We start from the raw sequence: 16,597 nt of genomic DNA, 5'->3' as shown, positions 1-16,597 counted from the left end.
TATTCCATGCGCTGGAAATGGGAGGAGGATTTTACCAATCACCTGATGAGTAATAACAAGTTTGCCTATACCTCCCTACCTCACCAGGATCTCAATACATTATAACCTAGTAGTTCCTCCCATACTATTGGCCATGGATCAGCCAGTTGCTGGGAATAGCAACACTTATTTCTTCTAGACAATATCCATTGAAATACTTCAAATAATAACCCGACACAGTTCTTTAAATGCAATAATATGTTTATCTAATTAAAGCATAAGGAAATCATATAGCATTCAATATTTTAATTCGCATATTTACCTAATCTGGCTAAATGGCGTCCTCAATGTCAAATTCAGATCTTTCGTCTCTATGCCCATAAATCAAAGAATCAGTTCGTAAGTTAATTGGGCATCAGATCAGTCCATCAGAGTCTCTGGTAAGCAGCTGTCCAGAAGTGTCACCGTCCTCTCCGTCAGCATAACGTCGGGCAATCTGGTAAAGTGATGGTGTGCAAAGGATGGGAGCGGTAGTGGTAATGTCCTACTCTCTCTAGTCTACTTTTATAATAAAATTTTATCAACAAATGTTTCAATACGTGTTTTAGAACAATTTTGATTGGTTGAACCAGGATCATTCTTCCTGATTCCCATGCATTAAATGTTGCATTAGGTGCAGCTTCTCAATTTATGAATAAATTAGCAACAGTTTCTAGTCCATTCAGGGCATGTTGATTCCCATGCGGGGTTGTGTCCTTAGTGTTATCAATTATAACAGTTCATAGTTTAAGAAAGTCCTTTGTTTGATGCTTGGCACTCCTCCCAGGATGTCCTTCACGAGTACAGTCTGCCTAGGGTCAGGACGAGGTTATTGTTGCTCATCTTTTAGCGCAGGCGCACTTCACTCAGTGACTTCTATGTCTTGTCGGGGCGTCAAAATAGGGATGGCAGCCATTTTGTGGCCGCTCCAGAAAGGTCAACTTAAGCAAGGAAACATAAAACGTAATTAATACATGGAAATGACTATCAAAATGTTATTCCCTCACTAAACCCTTTATGTGTGTGTATTTATCTAGCAAATGCAACACGCATTGCAGTTTATACTCACAATTTAAAGCACGATTCACAAATCACATCACAAAAGCAACATATAACATGCAAATTCTAAATATCTGACATCAGTATGCGTACGAAATTAGTTTACGTATCAATCAAGCCATGCAAATGCGATTCCCACGTGTATTTTATAATTAGTAATGTTGATTAATCAAACCCACAGCAAACAATTAATACTATTAATGTTAATCAATTATTCATGTTAATTCAAAATGATGAAATGGAGGAGGTATACAATTCTTAGGGAAAACCTCGCTCCAGCACCGTCGCAGGAACGCCTCTTAAAAGTGGCTGAGTGAAATCTACAAGATTTCACTCAGTCACTTTTGAGCCCAAGCTGCGTCAAAACCCTGCGCCTGCTTGAAGCAGGTGTAAGGATTGACGCAGCATTGTGGAGATAGGGCACCCCAGAGCCTTGCTGGAGCTGCGTCGCGCTTGCGACGCAACTCCAGCAATGCGCTGCCTTTACGGCACAGATGCATCACGCATCTGTCTGTTTTTTGCCCCATGGTGCGCTGCATTGTAAATGCGGTGCATCCATGGTGGCGGAGCCGTGACGCACAATTACTGGCGCATCCCTGCTGATATGCAGGGATGCGTCAGTTATTGTAAATCTGCCCCTGTGTGGATAGAGCCACCTAAGGTAATGATTCTTCTACACATCCTCCAAGCTGCGCCTGTCCAATAAGGTGCCTGTATGGACATGATGGACGGCTGTGGCCGAGTCACCCTGCACAAAGGACACACCAGCGAACACAAGATATTTACAAAACATATCAAAAGTTTTATTAAATAGTAACTTAATACATTTATATCCTCTTAAATAAAACATTATTTAAAATACAGCACATTATCTTTGTAAAACTATTTGTAATTTAATATATAAAAACAAACCGACAAAAATAAGTTTCCTTTTCAAGGGTTGGCACAAAATGAATTTCCCATCAAGAGAACTTTTTACTCTATATATAAAAGGCCAAATGTTAAAAAAATTATTTAAGGGCACAAGACCAGCTTGTGCATATACAATACTAAGTGAGTCATGCGTGTGCAAAAAATGCCTGGGGAGGGGACAGGTCAGGAGAACTGGGTGGGGCGGAACATATACGGAGAATGATTGTGGGTGAAATGGTTGGGTAACCCAGAGGGTGAGTGATATGATGAACGGATGGTGGAAAGAAAGTGGGAGACTGGGTGGGTCGGTGGTCGGATATGAGGAGGAATGGGATAATGCATGAATGGTTGGATGGCTCCGGGTGGATAAATAGATGAATGGACAAAATAAATGTGGGGCTAGATGACAGAAGAGTTTGTTGATGGGCTCAGTGAAGACCTCTTGAGTGGAAGGCCCAGTGGATGAACATCTGGGTGGATTGTGATAGACGACACGAAGAGCGAGTAAATTAAAGGTTGGCTGGATGAAAGGGGTGAGGAATGGGTTGTTAGGTGGCGATGCATGGAAGATGGTATTTGAGGGAAGTAACAGAATACCAATAATGGTGAAACTGTTGTGTTGAGTGTGGTGTGAAGCTGGCTGGAGACTCAGGCATGGGTTAGTCAAGTGCTGGAGAGATTAAGTTAAAGGTTAGTCATTCTTGGAAGCACGAAACATTCCTCTACAACAAGGGGACCTCCTTGGGCATTCTTATGAAATATTCTGATAAAACTTGGCACTCCAATATATCTGCAAGTCGTGATGCAGCATTCACATCGCTCTCCCACTAATGCAGAGAAAGAAGGGACCATTAGAGTTAATGGGGCGACTCTGTGTCCCTCAGAACCTGGGTATCAGTGATATAGAAAACAGTTGGGACGTCTCACCTTTGAACTGAAGCAAATTTACTAATAGCATTGACAGTCCTCAGCAACATGATGAACTCTTCCTACAGTGCTAAGAGGAACTAACACTTATTTTCCTGCAGCAAGTGCTTTAAAGACTGGACTAGTTTTGAGATTCCTAAGGTTAGCACTCGTCCTATGCTGAAAAACCAGAAACACTAAAATGTGATATAAATAATACTGTAGCACAGAGTTATTCTTGCAGATCATACGGTAGTATGAATTCTTGTAAAAAGTACAGCAAATTCAAGTTATTCTTGCACAACGTTGTGTATAGGCAGCTCCTCCTGGAGCTGCAGTTTGAACATTAGTGGTCCCAGGACGGCTCGTACATATTTTCCTTTAGAAGGCGGCGTCATGAAGGGGCTTCACGTGAACACCACTAAAACACACGATACCACTGATCCAGGTGAGATGGGGGAACCACTGTGGTTCTGTCCCTTCTGAAGGGGAAGAAGGCACAGAAACCATGAACTCATATTGGGAGGAAACCATGATAGTACCAACACATCTTGGAAGCTAGGCCATGGCAGCACTGACATTTCTGTGGAGGAACCCACAGTACCATTGACTGTTTTGCAAGAGGGGCCCACAGTGCCACTGACCATTCTGATAGAGAGGACCCACGGTACGACTGACTTTATGATAGACAGGACCCACGGTACCACTGATACTTCTGAGATGACCAATGATACCACTGCCCCTTCTGATGGATAGTACACACGGTAACACCAACCCTTATGACAGAGAGGATCTACTGTACCACTGGCCCATCTGAAGGAGAAGATCCATGGTACTGATGGCAATTACAGCACATCTGTAAAAACGTTTTTTGTCAATAGGTGGACACTGAGGTTTGTGGGGGCCCGAGTCATCTTCTCCATCTGAAAAGAGAGTGTTGGTGGAGAGAATATTCAGCAAAATAGGGCTCTGCCTGTGTGTGTGTCACATCTCAACTAGACCAGTGCTAAGGGGAGTGGTGTAAGGAAACTTGAGGGGGCCTGCATGCAAAATACATGGAGGGGGCCCCATGAACCGGACCCAGTCAGGAGCTATCAGGCCAGGAGCCTTCCTCTCATGCACAGTGCCGGAGGAGCCCCCTGGAGCTCTGGGCCCCCACACTTCGGGGGCTGCGGGGGGTAATGTTACACCACTGGTTAGGGGTGATCAGGGATTGGGAGGGGTCTCTCTTACCGGGCACCCTCCCCCGGCGAAACATTGTATTTTACAGCGCCCTCTTCAAAGACAAGACCATGAAAGTGTATTCTACAGCCCTAGAATGAAGTCTTGATTTCAGGAAGATCCTGGTGGAGAAGGGTCATTACTGCCAGTGTGACTTTCTCAAGGTCAAGGGGACTTCCTTTGTCTGCTCTGCTTGGCAAGAAGAGCAGCCATTAGTTGATGGTACCCCTGGTCCCGTGCTGTAAGCTCCTACCTCCTCCCCTTCCCTGAAATCATTTTTGCTTTTTTCATTTCATTTTTTAGTCATGCAATTGTGTTTTCCCGAATTTTCCATTTCCTGCACTAGCCGCCATCCTATGTGACTAAAACAGCCTGCCCAGTAAGATCTTTCTAGCTCTGCTTTCTTTTTTTGCACATTCCTTGCTGTAGTTTCCACTCTGTGCGTACATCTCAAAAAAGTGCAATATATTTCACCCACTATCTTCGGCCCCCATGCATCCAGTCACCAATCCTCTGAAAATCAATGTCAACAGGATAACCCACCAGGGGCGTGTACACACAGTGAAGCCTGTGGGCCTCGACTTCTGTGGGACATTTTCAACCAATGATCCTAAGTACCCCAAAACCGTACAACGTACGCAGTCAATGTACTGGAAATCATGTCCCAGGATGTTCAGACACGTGCAGCCACCCTGTGGTCAGTGATCGCCCAGTACAGTCCCTGAGTTCTCCATATCAGTTCAACAGATACAGCTGTGTGGCCCGTGATTTCCCAGAATAGTGCAACATACGCAGCCTGTCTGCAGCTGTCGATTAAGGAGGACGGTTGGTCACGCACACGTTTTACCAGAGTGCTCCACTGCGGGCACGCGCCATGTAGTGGGCCCGCGCCTTGTAGTGTGACAGGCAGATGGCTAAAACAGGACCGACTTGGCAGCTACAGCAAGCTCTGGAATTCTAGGGCATCCTGGGCAAGTCTCTCCTCGCTGAAACACCAGGGTGACATTTTTTCACCGGTTGAGGAGATATAAATAGCAAACAGTTCAGATGGCGCTGCACTGCGCCTGGGGAACAGGAAGACCTTGGGCCCAGAAGCCCACAGTCCTAGGGAGCAGATCAGTGGCCAGACAGTCATTTGAAGGGATGCTTCTGAAGAGGACCAGTCAGGCCTGGGACTGGGGCAGAGTGGTCTCTCCCATGGAAACGAGGCGAGGCTCCTGCCCTCGATCTGGCTGTCAGCTCCCACTTGTGGTGGTTCGCCCAAAGACACACATTCCGTTTCTGCCCGTTGGCACTTCCCAAAATGTGTATGGGGTTGGGAGGGTGTCAACGCCATGGCAGGTTGGTCTCAAAGGGTCCTTCCCACTCAGTTTCCTCAAGGTGCCGGTTCTCATCTGGAAGGAGTGGTTGCCATTGCGACCCTCATTCTTCTAAACACGAGCCTTAGTTGGCAGCTACAAGAAAGGGATGATACAGCAGGTTAGAGCACTTTCTACATGACTAGGCACTTCGTATATCAACACAAACACCACAACACACACATGTATAGTGTGTGTACACAAACATGTGAAGCAAAGAAGCGGAAAGTCCTTGCAATCAAGGTCTGTGGCTGCGGTCAGCCCTAACAACTCTTTGCTCTGTTTCCAACTCATTCTATTATGTTCTTCGTGTTTGCTCTAGGTTCTGACACTGAACTGTGCTCTAGCTCATTATGCTGGTTCTGGCCTTTTGTGCTGCCCTGCTGAAATGGGTTTTAGGTTGTTGTGCTGCGGGAGAGGGGCAAAGCGAGTCCTAAGATAGAAATGGGTAGAGATGCTGGAGGGCTCTGATATCCAGGGGACAGACACAGAAGCTGAAGACGTCCTCTGATGTCCAGGGATGGATACAGGAGGCAGTGGTGTTCTCTGGTGTCCAGGGGGTGAGGGCCGGACGGGAGGAGTTGGAGGCCTCCAATACCCTTCTGGACCAGACTCAGGAGGTAATGGAAGGATTGCATAACTGGGGCAGACGCTGGATCTTTAGTGGCTTGGGTGTTGCCACTGGATTCATTCTCAATCACAGACTCGCTCGTTCCCTCCCCCTCCACTACCACTAATAGACTGGCTCATTCAGAAGCTCACAACTTACCTCCTTACTCCTCCATCCCCAGCCGGAACATCTCTGGCATGTTCAAAGGCCTAAGGGGAGGAAAGGAATACAGGCATTCAGTCCGCAGTTTACCCCAAGCAGAGAAGATGCACTGAATCAAAAGGTCCCTGCCCGACAGTGATTCGCGCCCAGGAGCTCATGAAAGTGGCGCAACTCCAACATAGATCTGCCCCTTAGTTTCCACCTCGACTCCCATGCTCATATTTCATTTTGACTCCGTGTCTCTGTCTCCTCCTGATCAGCTTCTCTTTCCCTTCCGCTTTCCCCTCTCTTTTCCAGACTGCTTCTTCACTCCTGGTCCTTTATTTGACCTTCTAGTCCTCTTTCTTGATTTCGCCTTGCTGCATACATGTCCCCCTCCACACCTCTGTCTCCAGCCAGCCTGTACTTCCATTTACCCTCCTTGCTTCACTTTCCTTCCAGTTTCATCATTGCCTCCTGGCCTCCTTCTCCCCCGCCATACCTCTGTTTCTTTTTCTCTTCTCTCCTCCTCTGTCTCCACCGTCCCGATCTCTCCATTCCTCCACCCACCTCTCGCTCTCATGCTCCCCCGTGGCTGCCATGGTCTGTTCCCCTTTCTGACTTTGTGCCTGTTTGCCTCTATCTGCCTCTGTAATTATCTCCCCCTCAAGGTCTCGGCCGCAACCTCCAGCTCTCCACTCAATCTGCTGCTGTCCCATTTTCATTCCTCTCCCTTTCCACCTCTCATCTTTCATCCTTCCCTTGGTGTCTAGCACTTCAGATCGCTGTTGCTCAACTAACTCCACAGCCCCTCGGGGTCCACTTCTATAGTTTTCCTTGCTAGCTCCATCTTCTCTTTCATCTGCCTCCTTCTAATCCTCAACTTCCACCCAGCCTTCATCGTCCCCCCCTGTCTGCACTACTCTTCATCTCTGTCTTCATCTCGTCTTTTCTGTCCTCCATTAGCTCCATTCCCACGCGTGTTGCCTACATCTCTGTCTATTCCACCTAGTTATCTCCAGGTACCAGCTCCCTACGCAATCTCGCAAACATAAACACTATATATAAGTAAATGTTCTCACCTCTCCTCCTGATGCTCTGTTCTGAAGGTCGTTCTCTGTAGCTCTCGCCTTAAAATCTGTTTGGGAAAGAACAAAATATTATATTTTGTGCCACTCAAGTCTTAAAAGTCCCCAGCAGATGCTGCACCCCCACAAGAAGTGCAGTATTTATGACAATATACATTAATGCAGAAAATCAGGAACAGATCCATAGACCTACTACACAAAAAGCAATAAAAAAACAAATGCTTCTAAAAACTAGCAATCCACGGTGGCTAGTCACAGAAATCTTAACATTATATGGAAAACCAACTGGTGCAATTTTACATTAATGGGGAAACGGTAAAGCTGAAGTCAGTACTGAAGGATAGAACCCAGACACACGGAAATACGAAACAAGCATTTACAATGCAATAAGTCTCGCAATGACATTATTTTGATCTACTGACACTGTAAATGGCAATGCCTTCAAAAAAATTAAAAGGCATTGATATTTACAATACCAAAAGCAACACCTATTGCATTGCATAGTGCGTTGTCCGTGAAGACGGCGCAGAGCTTATTAAAGTAAAAAAAAAAAAAGAGTGTGTTGGGGGCAGAGAGAGAAGAAGACTTAAAGCACAAGTTACTGCTTGTGTAACGATATATCTGTAAGAGACATTAGGTAGTGATAGATTCCTAACCTTAGAATATCCCCAGGCGTCAGACTGGATCCGGAAAGTTTTTTTGTTAGCAGTACCCCTGCGCGTTAGTAGGTGGCGTTGTGCGGCTCCGCGTCCGTAGCTGGCGTCGTATGCGCCGAGATGACGTCACGGAGACTACTTAAGCGCCACCCATGCACGCTGACGTCAGTTCTGTACACGACTTTCTGCGCCAGGAATGCAGAGCCATGCAAGAAACTGACCACTGGTGCCGTGAAACTAGGGCCCTGAAAGGGGATGACCTTAACCCTAGAAATCTGTTCACAGAACGGGCAGGTTGGGTGGGGCGGTAAGGAATCTATCCCTAACTAATGTCCCTTACAGATATATCGTTACACAAGTAGTAACTTGTGCATCTGAAAGAGACACATTAGTGATAGATTCCTTACCTTAGAATAGATACCCCAGCAATACCAACCTCGGTAGTGGGTCTGCGAATAGATTACACCATAAAGTCACGGAGAACAGAACGGCCAACAAAGCCGTCTCTCCGGACTTGACTGTCAAGGCAGTAATGCTTAGTAAACGTGTGCAGCGAGGCCCACGTAGCTGCCTGACAAATATCCTGCAAGGGAACGCCGCATCCCAAGGCAGTAGTGGCTGCCGTTGCCCTAGTAGAATGGGCACGCAGCCCCACAGGATCCTCCTTCTTAGCCAACGAGTAACATGCTTTGATGCACAGAATGACCCACCGAGAGATGGTTTGTTTGTGAACAGCCCGACCTTTTTCGGCGCCCACGTAGCCAACAAAGAGCTGGCCATCCACCCGGAACTGCTGTGTGCGCTTCAGATAGAACAAGAGCGCACGTTTCGGGTCCAGACGGTAGAGCCTCTCTTCCTCTTTTGAAGGATGAGGAGGCGGAAAGAAGGTGGGCAAGGTAATGGTCTGCTCGATATGGAAGAAGTGACAACCTTTGGCAAAAAAGAAGGACCAGTTCGTAAAACCACCTTGTCCGGATGAACAGAAAGGAAAGGAGGTTTAGAAGAATGAGCCTGGAGCTCACTCACTCTTCTGGCAGAGGTGATAGCTACCAGGAAAGCTGTCTTGAGAGTGAGAAGACGTAAAGGACAGTTATGAAGGGGCTCAAAGGGAGCATACATCAGATAGGTCAAGACAAGATTTAAGTTCCATTGAGGCATTACGAAAGGCACGGGGGGAATGTGTGCGTAATGCCTTTCAGGAAACTGTTAACAACCGGGGACTTAAAGAGAGAAGGCTGATCTGGAAGCCTCAGAAAGGCAGAGATGGCTGAAAGATAACCTTTGACAGTGCCCAGAGCAGAGCACTGCCGGGCCAAGGATAGTAGGAACCGAAGGACCTCAGAAAGAGGGGCAGAAAGGGGATCCACAGACTTTGTTGTGCACCACGCCAAAAACGTGTTCCACCGGCAGGCGTACACCGTCTTAGTGGATGGATGCCTGGCTGCCAGAATGACATCACAGACTTCGGGAGGAAGATCGAAAGCTGTCAACTGTCGCCGCTCAATCTCCACGCATGGAGGTGGAGGCTGGACAGGTTCGGGTGGAGGACCGTCCCCTGCTGCTGCGACAGAAGATCCACTCGAAGAGGCAGATGTATCGGGGGATCGTTTGTCATGCTGAGTAGCTCGGGATACCAGTATCTTCGTGCCCAATCCGGAGCCACAAGGATGACTTGGGCCCGGTCGCGCCGAATCTTCTTCAGCACTCTGGGCAGAAGTGGTATAGGCGGGATGGCGTACAACACACGGCAACTCCACTCGCGACGAAAGGTGTCGCCGAGCGAGTGCCGCCTTGGAAATTTCATCGCGCAAAACTGAGGACATTGCATGTTCTCTTCGGTGGCGAATAGATCTAACCAAGGCTCTCCCCACTGTAGAAAGAGACCTTGCGCCACGTCCGAGTGCAGACGCCATTCGTGATCCATCAAGCACCGGCGGCTGAGTTTGTCTGCCCTGGCGTTCAGAAAACCAGCCAGGTGTTGAACCACCAAGGTAATGCCTTGATGATCCAGCCATGTCCAGAGGCGCAGAGCCTCCTGACATAGCGTCCACGACCCCACCCCGCCCTGTTTGTTGTAATACCACATGGCGGTGGTGTTGTCGTGAAAACCTGCACCACACTTCCCTGGACAGAGGGAAGGAATGCCTTCAGTGCAAGTTGGATCACCCGCAGCTTCAAAAGGTTGATCTCCGCCTCTCCCAAGTGGCCTCCCCATCCTAGGAGGGATGCATCCGTCACCACTGTGTGCTCGGGTTGGGGAAGGGAGAGGGATCTGCCATTGTCCCAATCGCGATTCATGAGCCACCACTGCAATTGTTGTGCAGTGCCCTCCGAGATCTGGACATGATCGAACAGGTTGCCCTGTTGCTGCGCTCACTGGAACTTCAGGTCCCACTGCAGAGCCCGCATATACCATCTGGCATGTTGCACCAGCAGGATGCAAGAGGCCATCAGGCCCAGGAGCTGGATGGTCATCCTGACTGAAACCCGGGATAGAGGCTGAAAGATCGGAATCATAGCCTGAATATCCCGGACTCGCTGCTCGGGAGGATAAACCAGAAACCGCATCGAATCCAGAACCGCTCCTATGAAGGGGAGCTGCTGAGAGGGACTCAGGTGCGACTTCGGCATGGTGATGGAGAACCCCAGCAAATGCAGGAGGTCGGCCGTAGTCGGAAGGCGGGAGACGAGTGCCTAGGGCGAGCCCGCCTTTAACAACCAGTCGTCGAGGTAGGGGAAGACTGACACCCCTGACCTGCGCAGATGAGCTGCGACCACCGCCATCACTTTCGTGAACACCTGAGGGGCGCTGGTAAGGCCGAAGGGGAGCACAGCAAATTGAAAATGCTCGTGGCCTACTGTGAACCGCAGGTAACGCCGGTGGCCCGGCAGGATGGGGATGTAAAAATATGCGTCCTGCAAGTCCAATGATACCATCCAGCCTCCAGGGTCGAGGGCAGCCAAGACCTGAGCCAGAGTTAGCATTTTGAACTTCTCCTTCCGGAGGAAGCGGTTGACGTTCCGGAGGTCCAAGATGGGATGCAGACCCCCTTTGTCCTTCTTGGGGACCAGAAAGTAGTGGGAATAACAACCACTCGCTACTTCCGGCCCCGGAATGCACTCGATGGCCCCCTTGGCCAAGAGGGTCGTAACTTCCTGCTGGAGAGTCGCCAAGTGCTCCCCCGACATGCAGTGGTACTGAGGTGGCATGGCTGGAGGGGTGGACTGAAAGGGAAGGGAGTAACCCTTGCGGATGATCTGCAGCACCCACGTGTCTGATGTGATAGCGTGCTAGTGTGGGAGGTGATGGCGGATCCTGCCACCCACTGGTGTGGGGTGCTCCACAAAGCTCAGAATAGGAAGGTTTGGAGGCAGAAGCAGCAGGGGGTGGAGGTGGACTGACCCCCACGCTGATTCCCAGACCTGCCCCTGCGGAAGCCGCGGCCGCGCTGTGGTTGACTCTGCACAGGCTTCCTGAAGGAACGTACCTGGGCGCCCCTGCCGTTGCCACGAAAGGAACGAAAACCAGGAGTGGCTGGGCTTTTCGTTGAAAGACCTAAGGACTTTGCCGTAGCCCTCGAGTCCTTAAAACGCTCCAGCGCACGGTCTGCCTTAGCGCCAAACAGGCGGGTGCCTTCAAGGGGCATGTCTATGGGCGAGCTTTGTACATCTGGTGAGAAACCGGTAGACCTCAACCAGGCATGGCGACGAAGCGCCACAGTCGTAGAAATGGCTCTACCTAGGGAGTCCGCGGTGTCCAAACCACACCGAATGGCGAACCTAGCCACATCCTTACTCTCGGCAACAGCTTGAGACAGCACAGCCTGGGCCTCCTCAGGACACTGAGGCAACACCTGTGCAACGGCATCCCACACCGCGTAGGAACAAACGGCGCCGGGAACGGTGCTGGACGGGGCCGAACCGGCGCCGTGTCCCAGGTAGGGACAAAAGTGTTTGAGAACCGGGGCAGGGGTGAGACAAATGGTACCCACTGCGGCACCGGAGACAAAGCCGAGGGCGGCGCTGGGGCCGGAGCCGGCAGCATGGGACCTTGTGGCGCCATGGCCGGAGCCAGTGGCGCAGACGGCCTGACAGGATCCTGACACGGACCGCGGGGCCCGAGGGCACGCCGGCGGAAGCCCGAGGCCTAAACAGGCGGTCCAAGGTGGCAAGAAAATCTTGCACCTGAGCGGGAGTCGCCGACGGACCCGGGTAAGGTGGGTAGGCCGCGGGACTCCCGGGCTCCAAAGGAGCTGCAGGGGCAGAACCCCTGTCCCCCTCGTCCGCATCCGGAGATCAATGGGGGGACATCGGAGAGTGACAACGCTTCTTCGACTTCTTTTTGTGTCGTCTCTTACCCGAATCCGAGGGTGAAGACTTGGAGCCCGAGAAGCGTTGATGGTGGCCCCGCTAGCGTTTCCTGGAAAGGCCCCTGGACCATGAACGGCGCGGAGGGGAGTGCCGGACTTCAAACAGCTTCCAGCGCCGCTCCCGCAAGGCCTTCGTGGCCATGGCCAAACAGTCCATGCAGGCCCGGGAGTCGTGGTCGGTCTCCAGGCAGTAGAGACAGACGTCATGGAGGTCCGCCACTGACATATTGCGACTGCAGGCCTCACAAGACTTAAAACCAAGAATCCCTACGTGCACCAGTGTAGACAACTGACAGGAGACAAAAGTCTCAAAAAGATAGTCAAAAAGTGACTGAGGTACATGATCTGCGCTTACTAGCGCGGAAAAAGGAAGAACTAACATCAGCACGCATGGGTGGCGCCTAAGTAGTCTCCGTGACGTCATCTCGGCACATACGACGCCAGCGACGGACGCGGAGCCGCACGACACCACCTACTGACGCGCAGGGGTACTGCTAACGAAAAAACTTTCCGGATCCAGTCTGAAGCCTGGGGATATTCTAAGGTAAGGAATCTATCATTAACGTGTCTCTTTCAGATAAGAGTGCCACAAATCGGCATACACAGAGGTTAGTTTATACTATGTAAGAATAACCCCAGCCATGTCTATATACAAACATCGAGATGAGCTGTGCCGCCGCACGTTCACAGACATAGAAAGGAATAAAGCTCACTAACAACCCTACTTTAGGATGAGCAGCGCTATAAGATAAATAAATGTGAGAGAGGGGCTAAGTCGAGATGCGGGCACATCTGGTGGGTGGTAGTGAGAGAATCCAAGAAGAAGATCGGGGGGGGGCAACAAAGCCTGTTGCGCTGCCCCCCATGGAAGTTGCTACACAATCTGTAGCTCAAAGGGTGGCGGGATGGCACCCCTGCCGTGCCACTGGTGTTACCGCTTCACATCCATAAACCTAAAAGGCTATGCACAAGCCTTATCTAACATTTCCGAGCGATCACGTGTTGCGATGACGAGAGCATATGAACATTGGAAATGTAAAGAATGTAGGTCAATCCGATCCCCAGGAGAATGTGGGGAATCAGCATTTCTTAACCCCCTCCATCGGCGCTCACTCTCTGCCTCCCCGGGCCATGATATGATGATCTTTAAAAGAGAGATTTAATTTCACGTTATTCGCTTATTAGAAAGACATTACCGCGTTCGCGGGCTGTCCCGTGGTGGTGATGTCACTATAACGCATGGGGCACACCACGCAATGCAACTTAGCGGGGGTTCATGGCAGGATTCAGGAGCTCTTGACTGACTAGGGACAGTAGCCTGTTACTCTGGGGACTGCGGGAGGAAACACGGTCCTGTTTCTAGCCACCTCGACCGATAGATAACACGTACAGCCTCCATCCCAACAGAGGTGCAGAGATGTTTGAGCTGTACCCTCGCCCCGGCTGCCTTCAGACCCGGTGCAGGGTCCGGCCCCATGCCGTCCCGGCCTGCTGTGGCCGGTGGTGAGGGAAAGCTGGCACAGACATCGGCCCTGTTGCAAGCGTGGGAAGGGTCTCAGCCTTGAAGTGCGTGGGTGGATTGTTAGTGTAGCAAGAACACTTTCAGAAGTAAACAAACACACATGGAAGTGTTCAGAGGCACAGGACAACAGAGTCTTGCTGTGAACCCCCTGCCTCTCCTCTATAGCTGTCACAATTGGGAGGAACTAAAAAACAAAGTTACCGCCACACAAGAAAGTCGGAAAACTACAATAGAACTAGAATTAGTGTTTCTTTTTGTAAATCTGCAGTAATCGGTGTTTGGATGCGCACCTGTCATACTCATATACAGCTCCACATATATACAATGCGAGAGGTCTGCGATGATATGAGGTACAGTGCCCACGAGAGTCGCTGGAGAGCCCCCTAGGCGTCCGTGCCTGCTCATCTCACTGCGAGACCCAGAACTCTGGTAAAAACTGCAGCACTCACCAGCCACAGAAAGGACCCTACAGCGAAGATACTGCATGCCCTGGTTTACCAGAACTCTCCTGTCATACAATCGAAATTACCAGTGCCTATCTTACCAGCCACCTCAACTTTCTGGGTATAGAATCATATCCTCAAGCTATCTCTGCAGCAAATCAAATGTTCCCAGTAAAGCGCTTTGTAGCTCCTCGAAGTTACGTCAGCGCTACATCAAAATGAGAAGAGTGCCCAAACTCGCAAAATATCTATGTGATAGCAATGGCTAGCTGTCTATTTGGTGCCAAGTCTTGAAGGTCATTCGTCCGTGAGTATTATTACTTTGCATGCTGGGATTTGTAGTGCTGCGTTTCCCGGCATAACTGAGTGCCCGCAGTTTATCAACCACTGCATGCAACATGTTGGTGGCTAAAATGCCAAGTCCAGTGGCAGGTGTTGTACATGGGGGCGGGTGGGGGGCGCAGGCACACCGCTGTCACCCCACAGGCCCGGTCCCGGTGTATAGTAAGTGCTAAAATTGTACAATGTGTATTTGACTGAAACGGTTTGTTGTTCAGGAAGGCCCTTCTGATTCCTCATGGCTGCAGTCCGTAAGCGCTGATGACTTCAAGTCGCCCCGTCCTAAGTGACACAGCTTCAGTATCTCTTGGAGCGGATCTCCGCGCTTCGAGGCGCTCAGCGGCAGTTTCGATCTGCGGCAGCAGAGCAAGCGTCTGACTCTCGTTGCCTGTGCACACTGCTCGTCTCGTACCGCAACCTGCATTCCCTGGGTGCCGGGAGTACGGGACCCCCGTCGGATAGGAGCAGTTTGTGGTTTCTAAGCAGTCATCGGCTCGGATCGTTTTGAAGGCAGAATTCCGGCTCGATCTGGTGCACGGGCAGTTGCAGTGAGTGTGAGTGTAACAGTGGGAGGAGGGAGGTTTTAGTGGAGGAGCTCTGCGCCCTGGGCTGAGAGGATTAGGGCCCTGCTGGGGAGAGAGGGTTCTGATTGTGTGCATAGTGCTTCCATAGGCTGAGTTCGGCCAGTTTTAAGATCTAGCACGCAGCAGGGCCACCCCTGCAGCTGAATAAAGATGCGAAGGGGGAAGTTATCAGGCACAACAGAAAGCAGCGTTGGCTTGTTTTAAAAATACTGTGCGCTTTTTCTTAATATTATTTTCATAACGCAATAGCCATTTGCATTATTAATTTTATACTCCACGAGATCACTTAAACACCGGTTCTAAATTTCCAATTTATTGTTTTATTCGTTTTAAACGCATAAATCAATTAAATGGATCAATCCATAAATAGCAAGATAAAAAAAAAAGTTATAACACAATAAAAATAAGCATAATTTTAATCAGAAAGACTGGTAATCAAGTCCATAGAAAACGTGCATTGAAGAATTTCAGTACACAAGCACTTTACATCTTCTTTAATTTCAGTCCAATCTGCCAGGCACAATTAAAGAACTTCAGGGCTGCAAAGGAACGGTAAGGTATTCCAGTACCATCATAACACAAGCGCTCGCCATTGCAGGAAGGCAGCCACTTGTTTATATTTGCATTGCGCTTTTACTCTCACTTTAAGTTAAAGCGCGATGCAAAAATAAACACGGGACTGAGTGAAAACAGATGGCCCCCATAAAGATAAGAAATTGCTTCGTGACAGCCGCAAAGCAGACGATCCTGTCTGGATGGGCCGGACGAAAAGGGGAAAGGGCGTCAACAAAAAATCCTCATTTTCAATGGCAGGCCACCGTTTAGCATAAACGGTGACGCCAGCCAATGAAAAAGAGGGGCGGGGCTTCAAGTTCCCTTCAGAAATCTACTCTCTCACTATAGGTCTCGCCGAGCAAGCAGCGCATGCGCTGCAACGCTAGGCAAGACCTAATAAACAACTGGGCAATGAACTGAGATCTGCAAATATAGCAATCATGGAGAAACAGGATGCAGCCTTTGGTACCCGGGCACATAGATCTGCACTGCACTGTTCTGTAGAGGGTTCTGGATAGACAATGAAAAGCCCAGTATTGGCAGGAGCACATTTAGGGGCATATTAACAAGCCAGGCGATACAATTATCGCCGCTTTAGCGGCAGAAAACTGCCACTAAAACGGCGATAATGGGCTTGATAATATGCTCTATGGAATTCCAATTGAAACCCATGTTAAATGTGAAGGACATCTAACATGGGCTTCAATTGGAATTGAAGCCCATTATCGCTTTAGCGGCAGTTTTCTGCCGCTAAAGTGGCGATAATTTTATCGCCTGGCTTGTTAATATGCCCCTTAGTCGGGGTGGCTTTGGAC

General features: G+C 49.6%; 1 protein-coding gene across 2 annotated transcripts in view; it reads right to left on the bottom strand.

Annotated features, from left to right (window-relative positions):
- Window positions 1–222: 222 nt before the first annotated feature.
- Window positions 223–16,597, bottom strand: part of LOC146871739 (macrophage colony-stimulating factor 1-like) — a 109,673-nt gene continuing 93,298 nt past the window's right edge. The window contains exons 7-9 of one of the 2 annotated variants that reach the window (XM_085651284.1): window positions 7,308–7,363; window positions 6,244–6,293; window positions 223–959 (exon numbers count right to left, since the gene is read on the bottom strand). In XM_085651284.1, the coding sequence (XP_085507410.1) occupies window positions 956–959; window positions 6,244–6,293; window positions 7,308–7,363 (110 nt within the window). In that variant the 3' untranslated portion in view covers window positions 223–955. Of the gene's footprint in view, window positions 5,571–6,243; window positions 6,294–7,307; window positions 7,364–16,597 lie in introns of both variants that reach the window. The other variant, XM_085651283.1, reaches the window with a different exon arrangement.

This window comes from Triturus cristatus, chromosome 1_1 (genome assembly GCF_964204655.1).
Source record: "Triturus cristatus chromosome 1_1, aTriCri1.1, whole genome shotgun sequence".
Taxonomy (NCBI): Eukaryota; Metazoa; Chordata; class Amphibia; order Caudata; family Salamandridae; genus Triturus; species Triturus cristatus.
This window is presented reverse-complemented; position numbering and strand designations above follow the sequence as displayed.